This window comes from Peromyscus californicus, unplaced genomic scaffold (genome assembly GCF_007827085.1).
Source record: "Peromyscus californicus insignis strain IS unplaced genomic scaffold, ASM782708v3 Scaffold_7__1_contigs__length_154581171, whole genome shotgun sequence".
Taxonomy (NCBI): domain Eukaryota; kingdom Metazoa; phylum Chordata; class Mammalia; order Rodentia; family Cricetidae; genus Peromyscus; species Peromyscus californicus.
This window is the reverse complement of record NW_026294595.1, coordinates 127,360,116-127,386,071: the sequence shown is the minus strand read 5'-3', so window position 1 is coordinate 127,386,071 and position 25,956 is coordinate 127,360,116. Positions and strand designations below refer to the sequence as shown.

The 25,956-nt window shown below is 42.7% G+C and overlaps 1 protein-coding gene across 2 annotated transcripts in view; it reads right to left on the bottom strand.

The window, feature by feature from the left end:
• Asxl1 (ASXL transcriptional regulator 1) overlaps positions 1 to 25,956 on the bottom strand; it is a 78,645-nt gene that overhangs the window by 9,877 nt on the left and 42,812 nt on the right. For both annotated transcript variants that reach the window (XM_052725683.1, XM_052725682.1), the window contains 4 exons: positions 2,982 to 3,102; positions 2,811 to 2,908; positions 921 to 1,014; positions 337 to 489 (listed from right to left, as the gene is read on the bottom strand). In XM_052725683.1, the coding sequence (XP_052581643.1) occupies positions 337 to 489; positions 921 to 1,014; positions 2,811 to 2,908; positions 2,982 to 3,102 (466 nt within the window). The remainder of the gene's footprint in view (positions 1 to 336; positions 490 to 920; positions 1,015 to 2,810; positions 2,909 to 2,981; positions 3,103 to 25,956) is intronic.

The window sequence follows — 25,956 nt, the reverse complement described above, 5'->3', positions numbered from 1 at the left end:
TAGGCTAAAACAATGGAGCGTCTAACTGACTGCTGATGTTGAGTGTCAGCAGGACGTAGGGATTCTTCACGGAGAAGACAGCAATCCGAACACTTATGAAACACTATCAAGGCAGGAACAGGCCAGTCCCCACAGTGACAGATAAGAAGCAATGTGAGTCTATTTCTGCCTACAGGAGTTTACTCAAATGAAATAATCAAAATAAGAGGAAAAAAATCAAAATATAGCAGGTTACACCCAAGAGGCAAAATTAAACTGAAAAAGTGGAGAAGATACCATCTTTTTACCTTCAGGGGGCTCTTTTATAGGTAGAGAAACATGTGCTAACCCACTCACCTGTAGCTGGCTTCCTGAAGCCTCTCAAGAGCGGGGCAGGGACTCGGGTGACCTCTGCCTGGCCTCGAACAGCAGTGTTGCCCAAGGCCAGAGAGCCACTGCTGCTACTGGATGGGCTTCCGCTTTCACCATCAGCATGGCGGCTTGAGAACCCTGAGGGCACAGCATTCCACTGGTCAAAAGCATCACACGCTATATCCATGGCTCTCAGACAAGTTTAGCTACCCCAACTCTCCCTGATATGCTTCTGGCTCCCAGCCCTTGGCTAGCAGAGACCACCACCTAACGGTGTAGCTTTAAAATATCACCAAAGAATGGCAAACCACAGCTTTTATGCCAAACTACAAAGCACTGGCAAAGTTATCATTAGATGTTCACAGCCGATAATGGAGGCAAGAGGAGGGTGTATGGCAGAACCCAACACAAAGCCCTCACCACAACAATACACTGCCTTCTTGGGTTGGTTTTCATGGCTCTTGGACTCAACAACTCTAGGTATCACACTGCTAAGTCAAAGGCTGCTGACCGAGCCAGGTCTCCAGGACCCCAGGAAAAAGCACCACAACCACCGAGGCCACACGTACCTGACGCAGACTCCACGTGGGCCCCGTTTACCTTCAGAGGAGTCAGGACGACACGAGGCAGCATGACCCCTGTCTTTTTCTTTTGTTTGTTTGCCTGTGTTTCCAGGGGGATTTAAAAGAAGAAAGGAATCATCCCAGGGCCACTATAGCACTTCTTTGGCTTTGTCCTACTCCTTCACTCCTAAGAGTTCATGTGAAGGGGCCCAATGGCTAAAGGCACTTGCTACACAAACCTGATGACCTTTGTTCAATCCCAAAATCCAATAGGGGAAGAAGAGAACTGACTCTCCAAAGTTTTCCTTTCAACTCCAAACTGTGGCCAGTGAGACAGACAGACAGACAGACAGAAAGACAGACAGACAGACAGACTGACAGACACACACACACACACACCCGCCCCCCAGGTTAGGGTCTGGAGAGATGGCTCAGCAGTTAAGAACACCAGTTTCTCTTCCAGAGGACCAGGGTTTGATTCCCACATGGCAGCTCACAAGCATCTGTAACTCCAATTCCAAGAGATCCGATTCCTTTTCAGGCCCTACTCTAGAACATATATACAGTACACATACACACAAGCAAACAAAACATTCATATACATAAAATAAAGAGAAATAAATCTTTTAAAAAAAGAGTTCACGCTGGGCGGTGGTGGCGCACGCCTTTAATCCCAGCACTCGGGAGGCAGAGACAGGCGGATCTCTGTGAGTTCGAGGCTAGCCTGGTCTACAGAGTGAGTTCCAGGAAAGGCGCAAAGCTACACAGGGAAACCCTGTCTTGAAAAACCAAAAAAAAAAAAAAAAAAGGAAAAAGAAAAAAGGGAGTTCATATGCATACAAATCTCCCAGGCAATGTTAGCACAGGTATGGTCTAATATCAATGCACCAAGCACACTCCCTCAGCTGACAAGAGAAAAAAAAAAAAAAAGTAATCATATACCATCGTTCCCATCCTATAGATAAGGAACTTGTCACAGCTGGAAGTGACAGGGGGCTGAGTATAGCTCAGTAGTAGAGTGTTTGCCTAGCCTGTACAAGGCCCTGGATCCATCCCCAGCACTGTAGAAGAAAAGGAAGTTGGCAGGCTCATCTTTCTAACTGCTGCCTCTCAAGTACATGTTCTCATATTCTCAATGCACTGTGACTTCTTCCTGGACATTGACAAACACGGTGTAAGAACTAGCAGGATGAGGTAAGTACGATGGCACACACCTAGAATCAAAGCACTTAGGAGCATCTAGGAGACAGAGACAGGATGACCAGGAGTTCAAGGCCATCCTTGGCTACATAGCAAGTTAGGCTAGCCTGGGCTATATGAGGGCTGAGGAAAATAAGAGAGAAATGGAGGAAGGAGAAACATAATTACAGTTGGGTGGTGGTGGCCCACTCCTTTAACCCTAGCACTCAGGAGGCAGAGGCAGGCGGATCTCTGAGTCTGAAGCCAGCCTGGTCTAGGACAGCCAGGGCTACAGAGACACCCTGTCTTGAGAAAACAAAACAACAAGAAAACCATCCACATAATTACCTAGGCACTACTCTCAGGCCTAATATGCAGTTCTCTACAGCCTGCTTCTAAAACTGTTACTAGGAGTGGGGTAGCGTGGTATGTATCTTTAATCCCAGCACTGGAAGGGAAGAGGTAAACAGGTTGCTCTGAGTTCAAGGCCAGCCTTGTCTACATAGCAAGTTCAAGGCTAGCCAGACTACATAGCCAGAACTACACAGTAAGACAAGACCCTGTCTCAAAATAAAGTAGAATGTTGAAATAACAACCAGTTTTATTCTCTTCACTCTTCACACTGACCTCCAGACCATCTGCTGAAGATGAAAGAACTCTATCATGTGCCTGCTCTCACCTACCCACTCTGATCCTGCCACCAATGCACCTCATTACCTGTGAGGAAGCCCTGTGGCTGTCCCTGGAATTGGAGAGGGGCCGGCTCTGAGACTCTGTAGAACAGGATGCATTGGACGATGTTTCATCCAGAGACACTAGAAGACAGGGAAACCAAAGGTTAGTCCCTAGGAACTGCTTGGTCTCCCCACCTCTTGTTCTAGCACTCACCATCATTTTCACCACTCACGGTGCTGGTTTCATTAGACCCACAGCTTTCCACATCAGCTGAGTCCTCTGGCTCGTCTCCATCCGCTGCAGCTACATTTCGAGACCACTGCACAGCATCCTTCTATGACAGGAAGTTAAAACTCAGGTGAACAAAACCTTTCAAATTCAACAAGCACAGCAGACATTCTGAAATACATGGGGTTTTTTGACCATCAAATCCAACGAAGAGCTCTACATTAGAGCTCTAGGGTCCTTGACCTTTCAGCCCCTGCTGTGTTCACTTCTGTCAGCTTGTTTCTGACACTATGGGTTCTGATTCTGTTTGCAAGAAGCTAAGAGGATTCTCATGCTCATTTCCTCTGATGTCTCCCAGCATTTGCAATCATTATAGAACACAGAGGGGAAAGGTCAGAAAGACCCAGGCGTTTCTCCATAGGCTTAGAGAGATCAGCACCATTGCCAATCAAATGCTGGATCATGTTCAGGTTGAGGATAAGCAGTTTTTCTCTGCTCCTTGAAGCAGCCATCTCTTGAACACTATGAGCAGCCACAATGTGGTAAAAGGTCCAGTTGGTATAACCATCCAAAGCAAGATGGATGGTTAGATGGCCTTCACAGTAACCAGGGCAGACAGGTGGTGAGGTAGACCGTGGTGCCGCGAAACCTTTGGTTGTCCTGATGCATAGACGAGCTCAACAGCCTCTGAAGCCCAGAGAAACACCACCAAAAGGTAGTGCAGGCACACAATACATGCTTTTGAAGATGGATTTACAAGCCCCCTTCCATGACTGTTCCAATGTTCCCCTGCACCCACCAAGATTTAAAATACTATTTTCTTTTTGTTTTCAGATAGTCTCATGTATTTCAAACTTGAACTACTGATCCTCCTGCCTCTGCCTCACGTCCCAAACACTGGGATTATAGACATGCACCATCACACCTGGTTTTACATGACGTTGGGAATTGAACCAGGGCTTTGTGCATGCAAGCAAGCACTCTACTAACTAGGTAAGCTACATCCTCAGCTCTAAAGTATTCTTTTTTATTTATTCATGATTTCTAGTTCCCAGATTTAAAGTACTGACGTATCGATGTTTGTATCTTCTGTGAGCTTTCCTATCAAGTTCTTTTCACAAGTATTATTAAGAAAACCACGCCGGGGGGTGGTGGCGCACGCCTTTAATCCCAGCACTCGGGAGGCAGAGCCAGGCGGATCTCTGTGAGTTCGAGGCCAGCCTGGGCTACCAAGTGAGTCCCAGGAAAGGCGCAAAACTACACAGAGAAACCCTGTCTCGAAAAACCAAAAAAAAAAAAAAAAAAAAAAGAAAACCACAGTGTCCAGTACAGCCAGGGCCATACAGAGAAACCCTATCTCAAAAAACGAACAAACAAAAAACCCAAAACAAAACAAACAAATCACATGGTCTATATTTGCATTAATATATATTTATTAAACACTTAGATAGCATCTCCTTATAAGCTACCCCATGTTAGTTGCTGGGAAGAAGTGGAAATCACCTATTATGATGGTTGAAGGAAAATGGCCCTTATAGGCTCATGGGGAGTGGCACTATTAAGCCTTGTTGGAGCACATAGCCTTGTTGGACTATATAGCCTTGTTGGAGCATATGTGGCCTTGTGGAGGAGGTATGTCACTGGGGGAGGGCTCTGAGGTTTCAGAAGCTCAAGCCAGGCCTAATGACATTCTCTTCCTGCTGCCCTTGGATCCAGATGTAGAACTCTCAACTACATCTCCAGCACTATACCTGCATGCCGCCAAACTTCCCGCCATGATGACAATAGATTAAACCTCTGAAACTGTAAGGAAGCTCCAATTAAATGTTTTCCTTTATAAGAGTTGCCATAGGGGCTGGAGAGATGGCTCAGAGGTTAAGAGCACTGGCTGCTCTTTCAGAGGTCCCGAGTTCAATTCCCAGCAACCACATGGTGGCTCACAGCCACCTACAATGAGATCTGATGCCCTCTTCTGGCCTGCACGCATACACGCAGGCAGAATACTATATATATCATTAATAAAAAAAAAAAAGAAAAAGAAAAAAAAGAGTTGCCATAGTTATGGAGTCTCTTCACAGCAATAGAAACCCTAACTCAAGAATCTTATCTGAACAGGGGAAAAAAATGATTCTAATATAAATAACAATAACAGAGTGTGAGTACGCAGAGAGCTGTGGGAGCCCAGAAAATGGGTCATCTAACACACGGAGGCAGAGAAAAGGGGACCAAGGTTTCAAGGATGGAGCTTAAGTGTCTAAATCTTTAAGCTGCCTAAATAGTTTATTATGGGGGGGCGGGCGAGGTGTGGAGATACTAGCGTGCACATGGAAGTCAGAGGACAACTTTGTGGAATTGGTTCCCTCCTTCAACCTTCACGTGGGTTCTGGGAATTGAACTTAGGTCAGTCACCAAGCTCAAATGGCAAGTACCTCAAGCCACTGAGCAATCTCACAAGTAGGCTCTTAAAAGCTGAGTTAGAAAGAAGCTAGCTACAGGCAGATGGGTGGGCCAAGGGAACATAATGAAGTTCTAGATAGTAGGATGAGCAAATATGTCAAAAACTCAATCAACTAGGTTTCAGTAGGAATATGGAGAACTGTGTATATAGGAGATAAAGTTAGAGGCAGCAAGAAGACCAATGTTGAACCACTGTGGAGGAATTGACACTATGGAGACTAATAACACGTTCACAGTACAGAAAGTTCAATAGGAGTTAGGAGGAAGTGGGGGTGGCGATTATGATCAAAACATGAAATTCTCATAGTACTAATAAAATGTTATTTTTAAAAGCTATTTATATATTTAGATGTTTTATTTGCATGTACATCTGCATACCAAAAGAGGGCATCAGATTCCGTGGAACTACAGTTATCAACTGTTGTGAGTTGCCATGTGAGTACTGGAAATTGAATTCAAGACCTCTAGAAGAGCAGCTGGTGCTCTTAACTATTGAGCCATCTCTCCAGGCCCAGAATGTTATCTTTTTTTAATCTTAAAAGTTCACTAGGAAAAAAAAAAAAAGAAAAAGAAAAAAATTCACTAGTCAGCCTAAACACTCCCAAAAGCACTCACTGTATGAGAGCTCCAGTCCCCACAATATAACTGGAAGCTTTTCTCCCTGCCCACTGGTACCCAAATAACCAGTCAGAGGCTTAATATTAATTACAAACTGGTCTATGGCTCAGGCTTACTGCTAACTAGCTCTTTTATTTTAAATTAACCCATTTCATCTATGTATCACCATGTGCCTCGTGGCTTTACTTGTGTTCCATTACATCTTGCTCCCCCAGCAGCGCTCAGCGTCTCCCCAACTCTGCCTTCCTTCTCCTTGTATCTTTCCTTGGATTTTCTGCCTGACTATAACCTGTCTTGCTACAGGCCAGAGCAGGTTCTTTATTAACCAATGGTAGCAACACATATTCACAGCATACAGAAAGACCATCCCACAGCACTTCCCCTTTTCTGTCTAACCAAAAAGGAAGATTTTAACTTTAACATAGTAAAATTACATATAACAAAAGTTATCAAGCAAGAATTACAGTTATAGTATCTAGACTTTGTACCTACTACACCACATAGTCACAAATACTTGGTGTTTCCATCCTATGGGCAGGGCAATGGTACTCATGGTTTTAATTTTGATCTTTATGTAAACTAAGGATGCTGTACCAACCTCCCAACTGCTGCAGATGGAACTCAGAATCTCAAGAATGCTAGGCAAGCAGCACTCCACCACTATCCAATACCTCACAGCCTTGTTGGGCATTTTTTAAAAATGTCCTCATTAGTTATATCCTGTCCTCCTATTTAGAAGACCAAATTTTCAGAGAGTCCGTTAAAGAATACCACAAACATCTCCAATGTAGTTTTTTGCCCACATTTGCCTATTATTTATCTGAAGTATTGTTTTATAAAAATCCTCTATTATGTTGTTATTGGTAGGGGCATACACATGTGGATAGTGTATATCTATCCACACTGAAGATTGAAGAGACTTGGATCTAGTGAAGGGAACATATCATACTGTGAGGGTCAAGATCATATGCAAAAATCAAGCAACATAGCTGGGAATACAACTCACGTTTGTGAGAGCTCTTGCCTAACATCTGTGAATCCCTGCAACCTGAACACTTGGGAGATGGAGGCAGGAGGACCAGGAGTTCAAGGTCATTGATTACAATATGAATCTCAGTATAGCCTAAAGTAGTTGTCTGAGACCCCCTCATTCATAAATATCCTCCTTAAAAACAAAACAAAAAACAAAACACGGCTCAGGGAAAGCCAAGTACTCTCAGAAGGGGCAAACACTTAACAGGGCCGTCTGGGTCCTTATAATACGGGCTGCCTGAAGGTATCTACAGGCTGGCCCAGTGCCCTTGAGGTGGGTGCCATTATGATGAACAAGTATATGGTGGAGAAATAGGAGAGAAGGGGAGGCGGAATGGTGTGTGCTGTGGTTAGAGGCAGTTCTGAAGAAGAGAGGGTGGTAAGGAATGGACTGATGCTGGCAACCTGCTTGCCACCTAGGCTCAGTGAGATGTCCGGGCCTGGGCTGCGGCCATGCCTGGGTCTGTGGTCCTACTGCAGCCGGGGTTTATATTGATGCCCATGAGTCATATTGCCACCAAGGCCATGGGGATGCCCAGGGTCTGCACTGCCACCTGTGGCCATTTTGTTGTCCGAGGGTCATGCTGCAGCCTGGGCCACACAGATCTGAGTGGTCTGTACTACCACAGGTGCCATGTGATGTCTGGGCCTGGGCTGCATATGGGGGCCCTGTCTGGGTCCATGGCCCTACCACAGCCAGGGTCTTTGTTGATATTTGTGGCTCCTGATACCAATGAAGGCCATGCTGATGCCAGGGGTCTGGGCCACCACCAGGGGCTATGCTGGTGTCTGAGGGCCATGCTTCTTCTGGAGTCACAACAATCTGAGTGGCCTGAGCTGTCACCTGGGGCCATGGTGACACCTGGGCCCGGTCTGCTGATGAGGACTATGTCTAGGCCGGTGGTCCTACCACAACCAGGGTCTGTGTTGATGTCCATGGCCGATGGATCCCTGGGGGCCTAGGCCATAACCCATGGCCATGTTGGCACTTGAGGCCATGCTGTCACCGGGGCCCCGATGATCCTAGTGACCTGGGCTGACACCTGGGACCATGGTCTTGTCCAGGCCAGGGTCTGTCTTGATGTTCATGGCTCCTGATACTGTCGAAGGCCATGTTGATGCCAGGGGTCTGGGCCGGCACCTGGGGCCATGGTGACAGATGAGGACTGTATCTGGGTCTGTGGTCCACCACAACCAAGATTCATGGCCTGTGGTGCCATGGTTCTAGGCCACATCCTGTGGCATGCTGGTGTCTTAGGGCCATGCAGGCACCAGGGCCGTGCTGCTCTGGGTGGCCTGTATTGCTACATGGAGCCATGGTGTTGTCCCGGCCCAGACTGCTGCCTAGGGCTATGTCTGGGCCCATGGCCCAGCAGCAGCCAGGGTCTGAGCTGATGTCCCTGGCTCCTGTTACTAATGAGGGCTGTGTAGATGTCTAGGGCCTGGACAGCCACCTGAGACCATGTTGGTGTCTGAGGTTGGTGCCGCCACCAGGGCCATACTGACCTGGGTGGCCTGTGCTGGAGCCATGGTGACATCCAGGCCCAAGCTGCTGCCCAGAGTCATGTCTAGGTCCATGCTCCTAATGCAGCTGGGGTCTGTGATGATGGTCCATGGCCTGTGTTGCCATAGGGGGTCATAGGAGCCATGCGTGTTGAAATCTTAGGGCCATGCTGAGTTGATCCCACCCCTCACTGGCCCTGCTCCTTGCTGGGCACTACAGCAGGAGAGCCCACCCCACCCCCAGCACTTAAGACAGACGGCCCTCACCATGAGTGTGGGAGAGCTAGCTCTGCCCCTCACCTGAGGGCGTACCAGTGGGCCAGCTCAGCTACCACCCAGACCCACATCCTGGGCCTTGGGTTGGCCCACCATAACATCTACCCCCATCTATGACCTGCTGGAGTGTGTGAAGGGACTAGTCCTGGAGAACAATAGCCACAGGATCTCCATGAGTCAGGGCAACAGCAGGATATCCAAGAGGAGTTTCAGTGAGAGTGCAGTGATGAGGTTATGCCAGAGGCCTTGAACCAGACCAGTAAGTCACAGTAATGAATGTTTTGTGGGTGAGGCTGATTGGACAAAAGGGTATACTGTGTGACACACTGCAGCACCCAATGCCACCAGGATGAATGAAGAGGTGTTTCAAAGATTGAGGAGCAGTGTGGTTTTTTTGTTTGTTTTGTTTAAAATTAATTTTTGGGGGGATATTGCAGGGGTGAGGGGAGGATACAGAGGGATTGGGAGGTAAGCAGAATTAGGATACATGATGTGAAATTCCCAAACAATCAAACAATTATGTCATAAAAAAAGCAACATTAACATCAATAATAACATCACAAATGAGGACAGAAAACACAGACCATAAATTACCCACACATAAATTCCACAAGAGAAATACAATATTAGGGAAAAAATATATAAAATTATGAGAAAGATTTAAAAATCTCAGTGGAGAGCTACATCATGTTTTGTTTTTATTTTTTAAACTTATTTTATGTGTCTGGATGTTTTGTATATCTGTGAACCACATGTATACCTGATACTCTTGTAGAAGCCGGCAAAGAGCATCAGATCTCTTGGAACTAGAGTTATAGATGGTTGAGCCACCATGTGAGTGCTGGGAATTCAACTTGGGTTCTCTGAAAGAGCAGCCAAGTGTTCTCAACTGCTGAGTCATCGCTCCAGCCTCAACACCATATTATTAAGAAAGTTCAGAATTGCCGGGCGGTGGTGGCGCACGCCTTTAATCCCAGCACTCGGGAGGCAGAGCCAGGCGGATCTCTGTGAGTTCGAGGCCAGCCTGGGCTACCAAGTGAGTCCCAGGAAAGGCGCAAAGCTACACAGAGAAACCCTGTCTCGAAAAACCAAAAAAACAAAAACAAAACAAAACAAAAAAAAAGCCGGGCGGTGGTGGCGCACGCCTTTAATCCCAGCACTCGGGAGGCAGAGCCAGGCGGATCTCTGTGAGTTCAAGGCCAGCCTGGGCTACCAAGTGAGTTCCAGGAAAGGCGCAAAGCTACACAGAGAAACCCTGTCTCGAAAAACCAAAAAAAAAAAAAAAGAAAGTTCAGAATTGAAAAAAATGTCAATTCTCCCCCCGCCCCGCAAAAGGATACTCGAATTACAATGCAAAAGTCAACATATTTTAGTTATTTTAAAGATTTATTTTATATGAATGGATGCTTTGCCTGCATGTACATATGTGAACCACACGTATGCATGGTGTCCAAAGTGACCAGAAGAGGATACCAAATCCTCTGGAACTTGAGTTAGGAGATGGCTGTGACTTACCATGTGAGTGCTAGGAACTAGGCTGGGGTCCTTTGCAAGTAGACTTAACCTCTGAGCCATGTCTCCAGCTCTACACAGACAGACACAGACACACACACACCTCCCTCTCCTACATAGAAAAGCAAAGGGCCTCAAACATCAAAGATATTTTTCAAAAACAGGACAAGGACAAATACTCTTGTAAGACAGGGTCTCACTATATAGCCCTGGGTTGCATGGAACAGACTATGTAGAGCAGGCTGGTATTGAATTCAGAGATCCATCAGCCTCTGCTGGTAGTAAAGGACACTGACATACTTCTCTAGGGTCTAGCTAGGAAAGTGTACCCCTCATCAGGGAAACTTCTCTTTGCAACAGATAGAGATCTGTTGAAAACCATAACGAATGAAAATGCAGTTGTGCAGCCCAGTCCCAATGGATATATCTACAACATAACTGGTACAACCAAGGCTCAGGGATCACTTCAGAAGAGGCAGGATTTTACCAGAGAAAGACAGTTTGCTATTAAGACCCTATCTTAGAAAAGTCAGAAACTACAGCATGAAGTATCATCAACCTGACTGCCCAAACATGACTTGAACAAACACGACACTAAGAGACTAGCTAAAATGGAGAGGGAAAGCTCAGCAGGCCTCAACCCTAGACAAAGGACTACAGGCCATTAAGAAATAGTCTTCCCCAGGGAAGAGCACACCCAATGGTTACCAAATGTTAGCTCTGAAAACATACATGCGTGTAATGCTATACAGACTGAGCAGGTTGTAATTATGTAGGAATACATATACACATACATATATATAACAAAGAAAAAAAGAAGGCCATGAATTTGAAAGAGAGCAAGGGGGTGGGGGGCAGTATATAGCAGGATTTGGAGAGAGAAAAGGGGATGGGAAAATGATGTAACGATACTCTCAAACATTTTTTTAAAAAAGGTGCCCAGCAGGGAGGTGCTTCTTTTAAACTCCAGTGATTAAATGAGTAGTTGCTCAGGGATGAAAAGAGGGGATAGTGAATGACACCACTAAAGGGTTTGTTTCTTTCGGGGGTGATAAAAATGTTCTAGAATTACAGCATGGTAACTATTGTATAACTTTATGAATATATTAAAAAGTCACCAAATTGGAGAAAATTGTATGGTCCATCAATTATGCCTTGTTAAACCTTGGTCTAAAACATCTAATGATGTTGTGATTTTGTTACATAAATCATTAAGAATTAAAACTATTGGGCCGGGCGGTGGTGGCGCACGCCTTTAATCCCAGCACTCGGGAGGCAGAGCCAGGTGAATCTCTGTGAGTTCGAGGCCAGCCTGGGCTACCAAGTGAGTTCCAGGAAAGGCGCAAAGCTACACAGGGAAACCTTGTCTCAAAAAAACCAAAAATAAATAAATAAATAAATAAATAAAAATAAAGAATTAAAATTATTAAAGCAAACTTAATGTGTGCTTAAAACTTCATTTTTTTAAAAAAAGATTTATTTATTTATTATGTATACAGTGTTCTGCCTACATGTATGCCTGCAGGCCAGAAGAGGGCACCAGATCTCATTATAGATGGTTGTGAGCCACCATGTGGTTGCTGGGAATTGAAATCAGAACCTGTGGAAGAGCAGCAGCCAGTGCTCTTAACCTCTGAGCCATCTCTCCAGCCCTAAAACTTCATTTTTAAACACTATTTTAGATTTATTTATTTTATTTATTTATTTGGTTTTTCGAGACAGGGTTTCTCTGTGTAGTTTTGGGGCCTGTCCTAGAGCTCACTCTGTAGACCAGGCTGGCCTCAAACTCGCAGAGATCTGCCTGGCTCTGCCTCCCGAGTGCTGGGATTAAAGACCTGTGCCACTGCTGGATTTATTTTATTCGATGTATGTTTTGCCTGCATGTGTGTTTGTGGACCACAGAGTTCAGAAGAGGGCATAGGATTGCCTAGTACTGGAGTGGTGGACAGTTATGAAGTACTTTGTGGGTGCCAAGACTCAAACTCAGGTCCTCTGCAAGTGTGACAAATGCTCTTAACCACTGAGCTATCTCACCAGCCCCCAAACTTCATTATTTGATTTTAAAGAATTTTTATTTTACTTAATGTGTTTGAGTGTTTTGTTTGCATGTATGTCTGTGCTCTCCAAGTGTGCCTAGTGCCCATGGAGGTCAGAATGGGCATCACATTCCCTGGGATTGAATTATAGAAGTTGTGAGCTGCAATGTGGGTGCTGGGAATTGAACTGGGTTTTCTGGACATGGAGTCAGTGATCTTAGCCACAGACTCATCTCTCTAACCGAGATTTTTGTCATTTCTCTTAAATTTGATATAAAATAGTTCTATTGAGTTTGAAATTCATTTCAACGTTACAGCTGTCAAAGAAGTAAATAAAGGAAGTACTATTATGTTTAAAGTGAGTACACTCTTGTAATAAGAGTTTCAAACTGTGTGACAAAAAGGAGTTTCCATCAACCCAAAATAAAATTCTCCTGTGATCTGCTACCCACATCTGCAGGACAAGTTTGTAGTTAATGGCAACCATGGCTCACTATTCCTCTGAAACCCTAAAGTCTAGATATACTTTAGAATGCATAATTTCTTGACTTTAAAATGGTAATGTAATAGTATTATTAGCACCATATTAGCACCACCAGCAACACATAATCAAATACATCTTAGTATTTTTAAAGTAAAATGTGTATACATACCAAGTGAAATAAACAGTCTAAAAATCGGGCCAGAGAGATTACTCAGCATTTTCTGCCAAGCTTAATGATCTAAGTTCAAGTCCCAGGACCCACCTGAAGGATGCTGCCTTCCGAGACTGACAGACACAATTTCTCAATAAAATATTTGAAAAAGGATAGGCAAGGTGGCACATACCTATAATCCCAACACTTGGAAAGCTGAGGCAGGAGGGTAATTATGACTTCCAGGTCACCCTGAGCTACAACAAGAATGCCAGGGCTATCAACAACAATGAAAAAATTTTCAAAGGATTAAGACTTTATAATCTCACTTTTCCTATCAATTATAAAATGTGAAGAAAAATAATGGACTATATCATCAAGGCCCAGACTCTACAAGTACTGCCACTTATATCAAAAAATTAAGGAATCATTTATTTTTATCTTATGTGTATTGCTACCATGTATGTTTACATCATGTGCTTATGCCAGAAAAGGGCATCAGACCCCTTGGAACTGAGGTTACAGGGGGTTATGAGCTGCCAAGTGGGTGCTGGGAACCCAAAACTTGGGTCCTGTACAAGAGCAGCCAGTGCTCTTTATTGCTAAGCCCTCTTCAGCCCCAACCAGTTTTTAATAGTGAAAAACTGGAAGCATCTTGAAAAGTCTTAATAACCTGTACTGGAAATAAAAGTTAAGACTGAAATGGTACAATACTAAACAACAGTTAAGGAGTAAAACCATATTTATCGCAACAAAATAGCACATATTTTTTTCACGGCCACATATAGGAGGAAACCTGGCTTACTGAGTAGGTGGGAAGAGGAAGGTCATTGGTGGAAGTCAAGGTCATTCCCTACCTTTTCTGCAGGAAGGCTTTAACTCCTATGTTTAAATATAGCAACCAAATACATGCCTCTCTTCATCCCCTGCTGCATCAAAAGAACGGATACAAAGGAATAATAAAGATGCAGTGCACAAAGAGAAGGGGAGGTGGAAGACAGCAAAGTGAAGGATATGAGCAGAATCTAGAAGGCAGCTGGGAAGGAAGCTAAGTGACTTGGCAGGAGAAGAAAACTCAAAATCTAATGTTACAGAGGAAACGTCACTAAGAATAAGCCAGATAGAAGTTCAAAAATCCAAGGCCACAGGGATGGGGAAGTATCACGAACCACTGCAGACAGAGGGGAAACATGGGGCTGCCAACAGGAGAACTTGCTATTATTCTGGATAAGCAGATTCCTCAGGTCATTTCCCTGCCATTCAAGCAATACTCTTCCAGCTCTGGAAGAACTGCAGTATTTATGTTCTAGTTAGGCTGAACCCAAGAAATTCTCAAAGAGAAGACAATAGGCACAGACAAGGGAAATGGGGAGTAAGATGCCATATTCTAAGTAAGAACAAAGACAACATACAAAAGAGCTATGCTCCCAGAGGGGCTTCCAGAGATCCCCCAAACCACCTCATCTGTTTTTAGCTGACTGGCAAGCATTCAAAGGACTGCAGGTCTAGTGACCTAAGCCTGTATTCCCAGCTACTATGGAGGCTGAAGCAGGAATGTTCCAAGGTTCTAGGTTTATCTGCAGTACCAGAAACAGAGAGGAAGAGGAAGAGAAACAGCAAGACAGGGACCAGAACTTAACAGAGCACACCTTCAAGCAGGTAACTGAGGAGCCCCCCAAACCACATGGGTTTCCATCTCTCTATCCTAGCCACTCAGAGAACCCATCAGTTCTCTCAATATGAAGGACTCAGCAAGGACTGGCAGATGTTTAAGCACAACTGTTAGATGAAAGATGTCCAAAATTAAACAAACAGAAGTAGAAATTGAAAGGAAGAAGATAAATGTCACAGTAAACATTCTTTAAGAGCCCCAACAAACACAGGGTGCTTTAAAAAAAATCATCAAGAAGCATAAGCAAACATACACAATGTTGGGATCTAAAAGCAGGTTATTAGAAATAATATATTATCTCTCAGAGAAATGACTAAAAAGATGATCCAGTATTTTAAAGTACTTACTCTTGCAGAGGACCCAGGTCCAGTCCCTAGCATCCTGTCCACATGGTAGTTCACAATTGTGCATAACTCCAGTTTCAGGATGCACATGATACACAGACATACATGTGAGCAAAACACTCATTCACTGAAGGGCCAGTGAGATGGCTTAGTGGGTTAAGGCTGCTACCAAGCCTGATGGCCTCAGTTTAATTTCTAGGACTCAGAGGGTAGAAGGAAGAGAACTAACTCCCATAAGCTGACATCTGACCTTCGTGCACATGTATGCACATAGTAGAAACAAAAAACCAAAACTGTACTCAGATGAAAAGACCCAAGTTTCCAGGTTTTATAATTATGGCAAGGGGCCCACTCTAATGAATAAAAGATCCATCTCATATCATATTATGTAATTTCAAAATACAGAGAACACATCATATGCAGGTAGGACATCATACCTCTCAAGCAAGTTTTGGAGAATGAATTAAGAATAAAATCAAGGCTGGAGAGATGATTCAGCAGTTAAGTGCATACTGCTCTAGCAGAAGACCAGAGTTCTTCTCCTAGCATTCAAGAAAGGTGGCTCACAACTGCCCTAACTTCAGCTCCAGGGGAGCTGATGCCTTAGGCTTTTGCTGCTATGCACACTCATATACACAGATCTATAATTAAAAATCAAACTCTTTTTAAAAAATAAGCAAGCCAGGCAGTGGTGGTGCACACCTTTAACCCCAGCACTCGTGAGGCAGATGCAGGCTGATCTCTGTGAGTTCAAGACCAGACTGGTCTACAGAGTAAGTTTCCAGACAGCCAGTACTGCACAGAGAAGTCTTGCCTCAAAATAAGTAAGTAGGTAGGAAGGTATGTAGGTAGGTAGATAGACAAACAGACAGATAGATGGATAGATAGATAAAATAAAAATAAGCCAAAGTAAAATCTTAGGCCTCTGTCCCAAACTACTAACACAATACGGAACACAGAATAAAAGTGTGAGATCTCAACTTACCTCCCACATACCTTCTCAAAAGGCAACTCTATTCAAATGTGCTCTGCATAAATGAATTGCACAGAGAGTGTGCACATAAACTACAACAAACTGAGTCTCATGAGATCTAGGAGAGACAAGGAGAAAAGTGAAGAGAATTTCCAAGATGCAGATAAAAGAAGCCCTGGAAAAACTTTCATGTGAGGGCTGAAGAGATGGCTCAGTGGTTAAGAGCACTGGCTGCTCTTCTAGCGGACCCAGATTTGAGTCCCAGCACCCGTATAGCAGCTCACAACTGTCTGTAATTCCAGTTCCAGGTGATCTGATGCCCTCTTTTGGCATCCACAGGCACCAGGCATATAAAGCAGTACACATATGCGTAGACAAAACACCCATACACATAAAATAATAAAAATCTAATACTTAGGAAATAGCTATGTGAATGCCAATAAGTAACTAAATGGCCCCAGTTTGCCTGGTCAGACCAACCCTTCAGTCTAGACATACAGGGATGGTTGCCTATCCCTACAAAAGCTACATACTGGAAACAAGAGGAATGATAGCCTGAGGTCAAAACCTTCAAAAGAGGAAGAGGAGGAGGAGATCAATATGGTAGCTATATCCAAAGAAATTTACAGCTGTTGGGAATACTGGGCTTCAGCTCTTCTCCACAACCTATTTTTATTCCCTATATTTGATATAATATTTTTAAGTAGGAAAACATCAGATAATTACAAGAGTCAAAACCATAACCAAGGCTATATTTACAAGTGTCACTGGTCCCTTCCCTATTTCACCATATCACTCCAACTCTTCATTCCAACCCATCCCCTCTCAAGCAGCCTTCCGTAATGTTTTTCTTTTCCTTGCACTTCTTTGTGCATAAATAATACACCCATCTATTTTACTTTCCCTTCATTCTTAGAGACACACTAACCAAAATGCCTATCACAGATAATATTCTGCACTTTGCTTTTAAAAGCCATCTACTTGAGCCGGGCAGTGGTGGTGCAAGCCTTTAATCCCAGCACTCGGGAGGCAGAGCCAGGCGGATCTCAGTGAGTTAGAGGCCAGTCTAGTCTACAAAGCAAGTTCCAGGACAGCCAGGACTGTTATACAGAGAAACTCTGTCTCAAAAAACCAAAAACCAAACAACAAAAACAAATTAGGATAAGAATTTGTACTGTATCAAGCTGATGAAAGAAAACGCTGGCCATACTTTCAGAAGGGGAGGCTAAAATCTTTTTAGATTATGGATTAGTCTATAGGAAAATGTCTGCCGTAAATCAAACAGTGAAGGGGAAGATGAATAGGTATCTCACTTACACAACTTAAGTAAAACATAGCTCTCTGAACAGATGAAGATAGGTTTCTTCTGTATCCCAGAATCTAATCAATATTTATATGTATAATTCAGCTATCATTTGGCTTAAAAGGGCTTATTGGGAAATGTTATCATTTTTACTATTTTCTACAGAGAAAATATTTTACTGCTTAAAATAACCCTGGACTTTTGAATTATAAACTGTTTTTATGTTCAAGCTATCTGTATATTATTTCTCCTGCAGTTGTACATAAAATGTTTTTACATTAAAAAAAGGACAAATACTATAGAATTGTATTACATGAAATATATAGAATATACAAATTTATAGAGACAGAAAGACTAGATGTTATCTCAAGATGGAGAAGAAAGGAAGATAGACCAATGATTTCCTAAGTACAGAATCTCTGTTTTGTGTGATGGAAAAGTCCCACAAATAGACAGTAGTATCAGGACATAATATCATGAATGTAATAGATCAATACAATTAATGTAATTAATGAATATCATAAATATAATTATTGAATGGATACTGAGAATGTAATCAATGAATAATACCACAAATGTAATTAATATCATGAGTGTAATTAATAAATATATCATAAGTATAATTAAATAAATAAACAAAAAACAACTATCTACTCTAGGAATCACATTATGATTTCATCGGCAGTGCCTAACTTTCTTCTCAGTTGCATAATATTCCACGATGTGACCGATCACATTTATGTAACCACTCCCCATTTAGATGACCATTAGTGTTTTGCAAACAGAAACACTATTGCTCTTATCCAGCTTAGTAAGTAAGAGCACCTGTGTGAGCATAGGAATCCAAGTTCAAACCCCATATATGCACCTGTAACCCAGGCACTGGGAGAGGGGACAGAGAATGGACTGCTGGAGCTTGCTGGCCTCCAGCCTATTTCCCAGCTTAGTGAGAGACCCTGCCTCAAGGGTTAAGCAGAGAATAAGAGGCCATCCAACTTCTTCCTGATAGTCACGGTCTGAATACAATCTCAGTCAAACTCTGTTATGGCACAATACAACTCAAAGAGTATATGAGTTTTTCTACAAACAAAAAACAAAAGATCAATCAATTTTTCAATTGAGAACACAAGCCTGGCGATGGTGGCACATGCCTTTAATCCCAGCACTCGGGAGGCAGAGCCAGGCGGATCTCTGTGAGTTCGAGGCTATCCTGGTCTAGAGTGAGATCCAGGACAGGCACCAAAACTACACAGAGAAACCTTGTCTCTAAAAACCACAAAAAAAAAAAAAAAAAAAAAAAAAAAAAGAAAAGAAAACACTTGCTATTTTCTTCTCTAAACTAGGTCTCACTTTTACTAGGTGACACAGAGCAAGATTGTGTGTGAATGTGACATCATGCAGATGGCAGAGCCCAAGGGGGAAGCTTATAGTGGAGGTTAGAACTTGACAGGGAACAGAAGGGTGCCCACCAGGCTTAGGAGAACAAGAGGGCTAAAGTGGGCACTGAAAGATAGTGTAGCAGGAATAGGAATAGGTATGGAAGGTGGAGGGTGGACTAAACAATAAACACACTAATGTTTTGTTCGTTTCCTTTAGTTCATGTACGTGTATATGCACATAAGTGGATACCAGAGTTGCTTTCCACTGTTTTAATTTCCTTCTCCCTCCCCTCAGCCAACCCTGATCCCAAGAAGTCTGTGTGTATACACATGTGCATGCCATGAAACACGTAGAAATCCTAAGACATTTGGAGGTTTTGGAAGTTATTTCTCTCATTCTGCCTTGATGTGGGTTCCAGGGATCGATCTCAGGTCATCCATCAGGTTTGTGTACCCTGCAAGTGCTTTTACACCCCACTAAGCCATCTTACTGGCACTTTTTTTTTTTTTTTTTTGAGACAAGACAGGGTCTCTCACCAAATCTGGAGCTCATCATTTGGTTAGGCTGGCTAGGTGGTCAGCAAACTCCAAGGACTTACCAGTTCCAGCCTCCTAGTGCTGGAATTACAAGTAGACATTGCCAAACCCAGCTTTTTATGTGAGTTAAGTTCCTTAATTTTTTTTATTCCTACCATAACATTACCTATTTGCAGATAATGTACCAAATATAATGAAAGGAAAAAAGACAACGCTGCAACAGGTTTTTTAAACCCCTTAGGAATGTATAGATAATTGGTATTACACTGCATTAATCAATTGCTGCTTTGTTTTTGTTTTTTTTTTTTGCAAGCTATGACTATGACAGTTTTCAAATAGAAAAAGGCTTGGCCACATGTATTGCCACATGCCTTGAATCACATCAGTGTTATTTTCTAGAAACCAGATAGATCTTGGCTTGGCATGAGTTCATGCCTGCCAATTATCGTTTAGAAAGAATTTCAAAGGCACTATGCAGAAGGGTGTTGGATGGCCTGCCTGGAAGAGACAGCTGGGAAGGCAGAAAGACTCAGGTAGCCAGGGTCTGTAGGACAGGACACCACAAAAGAGAGAGCTGCAGAGAGCTACAGAGGAAAGCTCTCCAATGTGTTACTGTCTAGCCCACAAGTGTAGTGAAACTACCCAAGATTACACGTAAGCCAAAAGAATGACAGAACAGTGTCTGGTCCTTACTCAGGACCTCACACAGTGGCTATTCCTATTACACAGACTAGAAATGTCAAAAACAGCCTCAAGATTAAAAAAAATGACCTATTCTAGACAGGAAAGAGAATCTTGACCTTAACAGACTATCAAGTGCACACTGTTTCTTAGCTGAAGATTCTTACAAACAAAACTCACAATAATTTCCATGTAACTTAACCAAACCACTAACAAATCTTTAAATTTTTATTTTTAAAGATTTTTTAAAATTTTTATGAGTGTTTTGCTTGCATGTACGGCTGCTGTGTGCCAGCCTGGTGCCTGTGAGTTCCAGGAAAGCCAGGGCTGTTAACACATAGAAATCCTGACTAGGAAACAAACAAACAACAACAAGATACCTGACAGAATAAACCACCACACAAAACTAGTCAGAAAGAGAATGAAGAAAATAACAAGGCACCAGTAAGTGTACAAGAAGGCACGCTCAATGTGGATGAACAAAAAGGTAAGGATGGATGGAGTTAAGTTTCTTTAGGAAGCAAGGTAAGCAAAGCACTCAGGAAGATGCCGTCACAGGCATGTTCAGCTCTGGTCTTTTTCTGTTTCTGTTTTTGTTTTTCGAGACAGGGTTTCTCTGTGTAGCTCTGGCTGTCCTGGAATTCACTCTGTAGACCAGGCTGGCCTTGAACTCACAGAGATCCGCCTGCCTCTGCCTCCCGAGTGCTGGGATTAAAGGTGTGCACCACCACTGCCTGGCTCAGCTCTAGTCTTTAAGCTAACAAATATATAAACCAAAGACCAGACAAAACCACAGAAACAGAAATCAGACTGATGTTTGTCAAAAACTGCTGGAAAGAATAGAATGGAGGGAAAAAATAACTTGGAAACTACAAAAGAGGTGGTTAATAACATCAATGTACTAACTGCCATTCAATTGTTGGAACTTTAAAATAATGGTTGTTATAATTTCACATTGATTTTTTGAATATATTAAAAATAGTTTTATTTTCAATTAAATGTGTGTTTGTACATGTGAGTACAGTGTCCATGGAGGCAAGAGGGTGTCAGGTCCCTTGGAGCTCTACTTATAGGCAATGAGTATTTAGGGACCTAACTCAGGTCCTCTATAATAATAGAATGCATTCTTTTGTTTTGTTTTGTTTTGTTTTTCGAGACAGGGTTTCTCTGTGTAGCTTTGCGCCTTTCCTGGAACTCACTCTGTAGCCCAGGCTGGCCTCGAACTCACAGAGATCCGCCTGGCTCTGCCTCCCGAGTGCTGGGATTAAAGGTGTGCGCCACCACAGCCCGGCCAGAATGCATTCTTAACCATCTCTTTAGTTCCAACCTCTACCTACCTATCCGCCTACCCATACTCTTATTTATTTTAAGAAACAAAAATCATTCATACACCACCACAAATACATTTATTCTGATGTTAAGACAGGGTGGGTCTCACTATGTATACCAGGTTGGCCTGGAACTCACTATGTAGTCCAGCATAATTTCAGCCTCCAAAGAGTTGGAATTACAGGGTGCACCTTCACATTCAGCCTATAAGTGAATTATGTAAGTATTATTATAAGTAAGAAACCTGATATAAAGTATAGCATTAGTAAATTTAAAGAACAGTTGAGAGCCAGTGAGACAGCTCAGTGAGTAGAGGCACTGGCCAAACAAGCCTGATGACCTGAGTTTAATTCCCATACAGTGAAGACCTGACTCCTTCAAGTTGTCCTCTGATGCCTACAAGCACGCTGTGATACACTGAAATGGCTAATAATAAAATAATAAATTTTAAAAAGCTTTGTTTATTATAAGACTACAGACAAAAGGATATATAACTAGTAAATTATGGATAGAAATGACTCATAGACAAAATCTCTTAAATAAGGAGACAACTGAATACAGTGCTGCATTCAATACTGTGTCCTTAACAGAAAAACAACAATAGCAGAAAAACTGAACTGCATAAAACAGAGTTAGCAGCGCTGTACTGTGGTGATATGTTGTGTACCCTAATAAAATCTGCCTGAAGATCAGAGAACAGAACAAGCTACTAGATTAAACATAGATGCCAGGCAGTGGTGGCACACACCTTTAATCCCAGTATTTGGGAAGCACACATGCCATTAATCCCAGCACTAAGAAGGAAGTGATGGCTGGGCAGAGAAAGGTATATAAAGCGTGAGAAGACAAGAACTAAAGGCTTTTCGGCTGAGGGCACAGAGACTTTCAGTCAGAGAATTCATGGAGACCTTTGCAGCTGGAGCCTTTTCAGGCTGAGGAATCCTAGAGGTAAGAGGTGGCTGTGGCTTTTTCCTTTGTCTTTCTGATTTTCATGATCTTTCAGCATTTACCCCAATATCTGGCTCCGGGTTTTTTTGTTTTTTTTTGTTTGTTTGTTTTTTTCAAGACAGGGTTTCTCTCTGCCTCCTAGGTGCTGGGATTAAAGGCGTGTGACACCAATGCCTGGTGGCTCCGGGTTTTTTATTAAAAGATCTTCTTAATATTCGTACTACACTGTACCACTGTGAATTTCTTAGTTTTAAATGTACTACAATTAAGTAAGAGAGAAGTGCCAACACCGTGAGAAGACACTGGTCAACAAATTGGACATCATCAATAGATATCCTGGTATTGCGGGATATCTGATCACACTGTGTGAAGATGTGTCTTTGTCCTTCCTTGCCTGCCTAAGGCAACTTCTGACTTGTTTAATAAAGAGTTAACAGCTAATAGCTAGGCAGGAGAGGATAGGCAGAACTTTTGGGGAGAGAAAGGAACTTAGGGGAAGAATCTGAGGCGGGGATTTCACCAGCTAGACTGGGATCGAGTTGGGCGACTCAGAGCAAGTCAGACATACAATACTGAGGAGAGGTAACAAGTCACATGGCAGAATGTACATGAATATAAATGGGTTAATTTAAGTTTTAAGAGATAGTTGGGAACAAGCCTAACCTAAGGCCAAGCTTTCATAATTAATAAAAAGTCTCCATGTCATTATTCAGGGGCAGGCAGTCCAAAGAAAGTCCAACTACATCCTGGGATACATGCGGTCTTTGGGCCACATTTATACTGGGGAGAGCTATGTAGAAAATACATAGGAATATTGCTTATCTTTCCGATTCCCCCAAAGAAATAAAACTTTTTTTTTTTTAAAGTTAAATGGAGGACTAGAGAGCTGGCTCAGTAGGTAAATACTTGCTTTTATAGACATGAGTACCTAAGTGTGGATCCCCAGCACCCATGTGAAAACGAAACAAACAAAAAGCAGGCCCAAACCCCATGGCTGGGGAGGCAGAGACAGGTGGATACCTGGAGCTCACTAACCAACAGGCCTACCTGAATCAGTGAGTTCCAGACTGCGGTAGAGACCTTGTCTCAAAAACTAAGGTAGAGAGCCATTGCAGAGGATACTGACCTCTGGCTCCACAAGCAGACACAGATGCTTTGCACCTTTTTGCATATGTGCACACACACAGAAACATAAGCTCATATACATCATACATACACCAAAGTTAAATGTATGCCTACCATACAACCTGGCCATTTAACACCACTTTGTTCTAGGAAAAACAAAAGTACTTCCACATAAAGACTTGTACAGAGATAGTCATAAAAATCGTATTTGTAATAGTTCAAAGCTGGAAAACCCAAATGTTCTTTCATGGGTGAGTGGATCAATACCTATCAAGTCATTATATAGGAACTAATATATCCAACAGCAATCTCACAATCGGCACACTGAGCAAAGAAAAAAAAAAAAAGCACACACACTGAAAAAAAGTATGTTTATGTGAACTATAGAAAAAACTTCCACAGTGACAGGGAACAATTCAATAGTCACATGGAAATGGAGGTAAAGAGTAGAACAGACTGTGAAGGAACAAAAGAAAAAGGTCTGGGGTGATAAAAATGTGAGCTGTTGGCTAAATGGCAATTACAATAGGAATGGGGGTAACACACTACTATTATTTGACGTTGATTATACTACTTGATGTCCTAAATTGTTTTGTTTTGCTGAGACAGGGTCTTGCTAAATAACCCTAGCTGGCCTAGAACTTATATGTAACAGGCTGGCCTGAATAGCAACCCTTCTGCTTTAGCCTTCTGAGTGTTGGGATTATAGGTGTGTATGTGCTACCATACCTATTCCTTACATTTTGATAATAAATAAAATGAGAGGACTAGGAGTGTGGCTAAGTAGTAAGTTTCGTTTGACCCTGGTTCAACTCCTACACCCTTAAGTTAGAATTAAAGGCATGCAAAACATCTGCAGTGGCTATTCTTGGTGATCAACTTGACATCTTGGGAAGAGGGAACCTCAATTGAGGAGTTGCCTCCATCAGATTGACCTGTAAGTATTTCGTCTGTGGGGAATGTTTTTGACTGTAAATTGATATATGAGGGCTTAGCCCATTGTAGGTAGCACATTCCTAGGGGGCAGGCCAAGCTATGACCATATCCATCATGCTCAATTACAGTTGGTGGTCTCATAAATGTGTATTAATTTCTAAGTATTTGTCATTGTTGCAATAGTTTGGATCTGAAGAGAATGGTCCCCATAGGCTCATAGATTTGAATTCTTGGGTCACCAGGGAAGTGGCACTACTTGACAGGATTAGGAGGAGTAGCCTTGTTAGAGAGGAAGTGTGCCACTGGAGGTGGGCTTTAAGGTTTTCAAAAGCACAAGCCAGGCCCAGTGGCTCTCTCTTCCTGCTGCCTGTGGATCCAGATATAGCTCTCAGTTACTTCTCCAGCACCAGGCCTACCGGGCTACCATGATCCCTGCAATGATGATAAGGGACTAAACCTCTGGAAGTGTAAGTAAGCAAGCCCCAATTAAATGCTTTCTTTTATAAGAATTGCTGTGGTCACAATGTCTCTTCAAACCAGTAGAACACTGATCAAAACAGGCCCATATGCTAAAGTCCTCAGCTTGGATCTAGTGAACAGTGAAGGGTGGGGCCAAATAAGAAGTCTTCTAGTCATGGGATGGATTGGTGCCCTGTAGGGGACAGGAAGACTCTTACTACTTCAATGTTTGGGTAGGAAGTAGACTGCCTTTCATGCCACCGTGTGCCTTGCCACCTGACCACGGTCCCAAGAGCAACAGGATAACTGATTATGGACAGAAACCTCCAAACTTGTCAACAAACACTTTTTAGTTAATTATCTCAGAGCATTTGTTTTGCTGGGTGGGGGAGTCCCCTCCTGTATCCCAGACTAGCCTTGGACTCAATATGTGACTAAGATGCTCTTGAACTTCTGATCCTGCTGTAACCATACCCCCACCAAGTACTGTAATTGCAGGCATGTACTACAATGTTTGACTGGTTTATGTGGTGCTAGGAATTAAAAGCAGGACTTCATATATGCAAGACAAGCATTCTACCAACTCAACTACACCAGCCTTCAGACTTGGTGTTGCTTTGGGTTTTTTGTGTGTTTTTGTTTTTTGAGACAGGGTTTTTCTGTGTAGCTTTGTGCCTTTCCTGGAACTTGATTTGTAGACCAGGCTGGCCTCAAACTCACAGAGATCCGCCTACCTCTGCTTCTTTTTTTTTTTTTTTTTTCCTTCAGTAACAAAAAACCTAACACATTTCTAGAAAATAAGAATAATAGTGTGTGGTGCTAGGGGTCAAACTTAGGACCTCATATACATTTAAAAAGTGCTCTATCACTGAGCCACAACATCAGCCCTCACCTTAGTGCAACCACATGGTGGCTCACAACCATCTATAATGAGATCTGATGCCCTCTTCTAGCCTGCAGGCAAAACATGCAGGCAGAATACTGTATACATAATAAATTAACAAATCTTTTTTTTTAAAAAAAAGAGAAACCAACCAACTAGCCAAACAAACAAAAAAACCAGGATACCCTGTAATATTACCCATTTTCCAGGTTTCTTTTGTAAATCAATGAATATATGTGATATATTATAAGAATGGTTATGTCAATTTTCCACTCTGTAATATGACTCTGCAATTCCTCTCAGTAAGAGAAATATTTTGCTG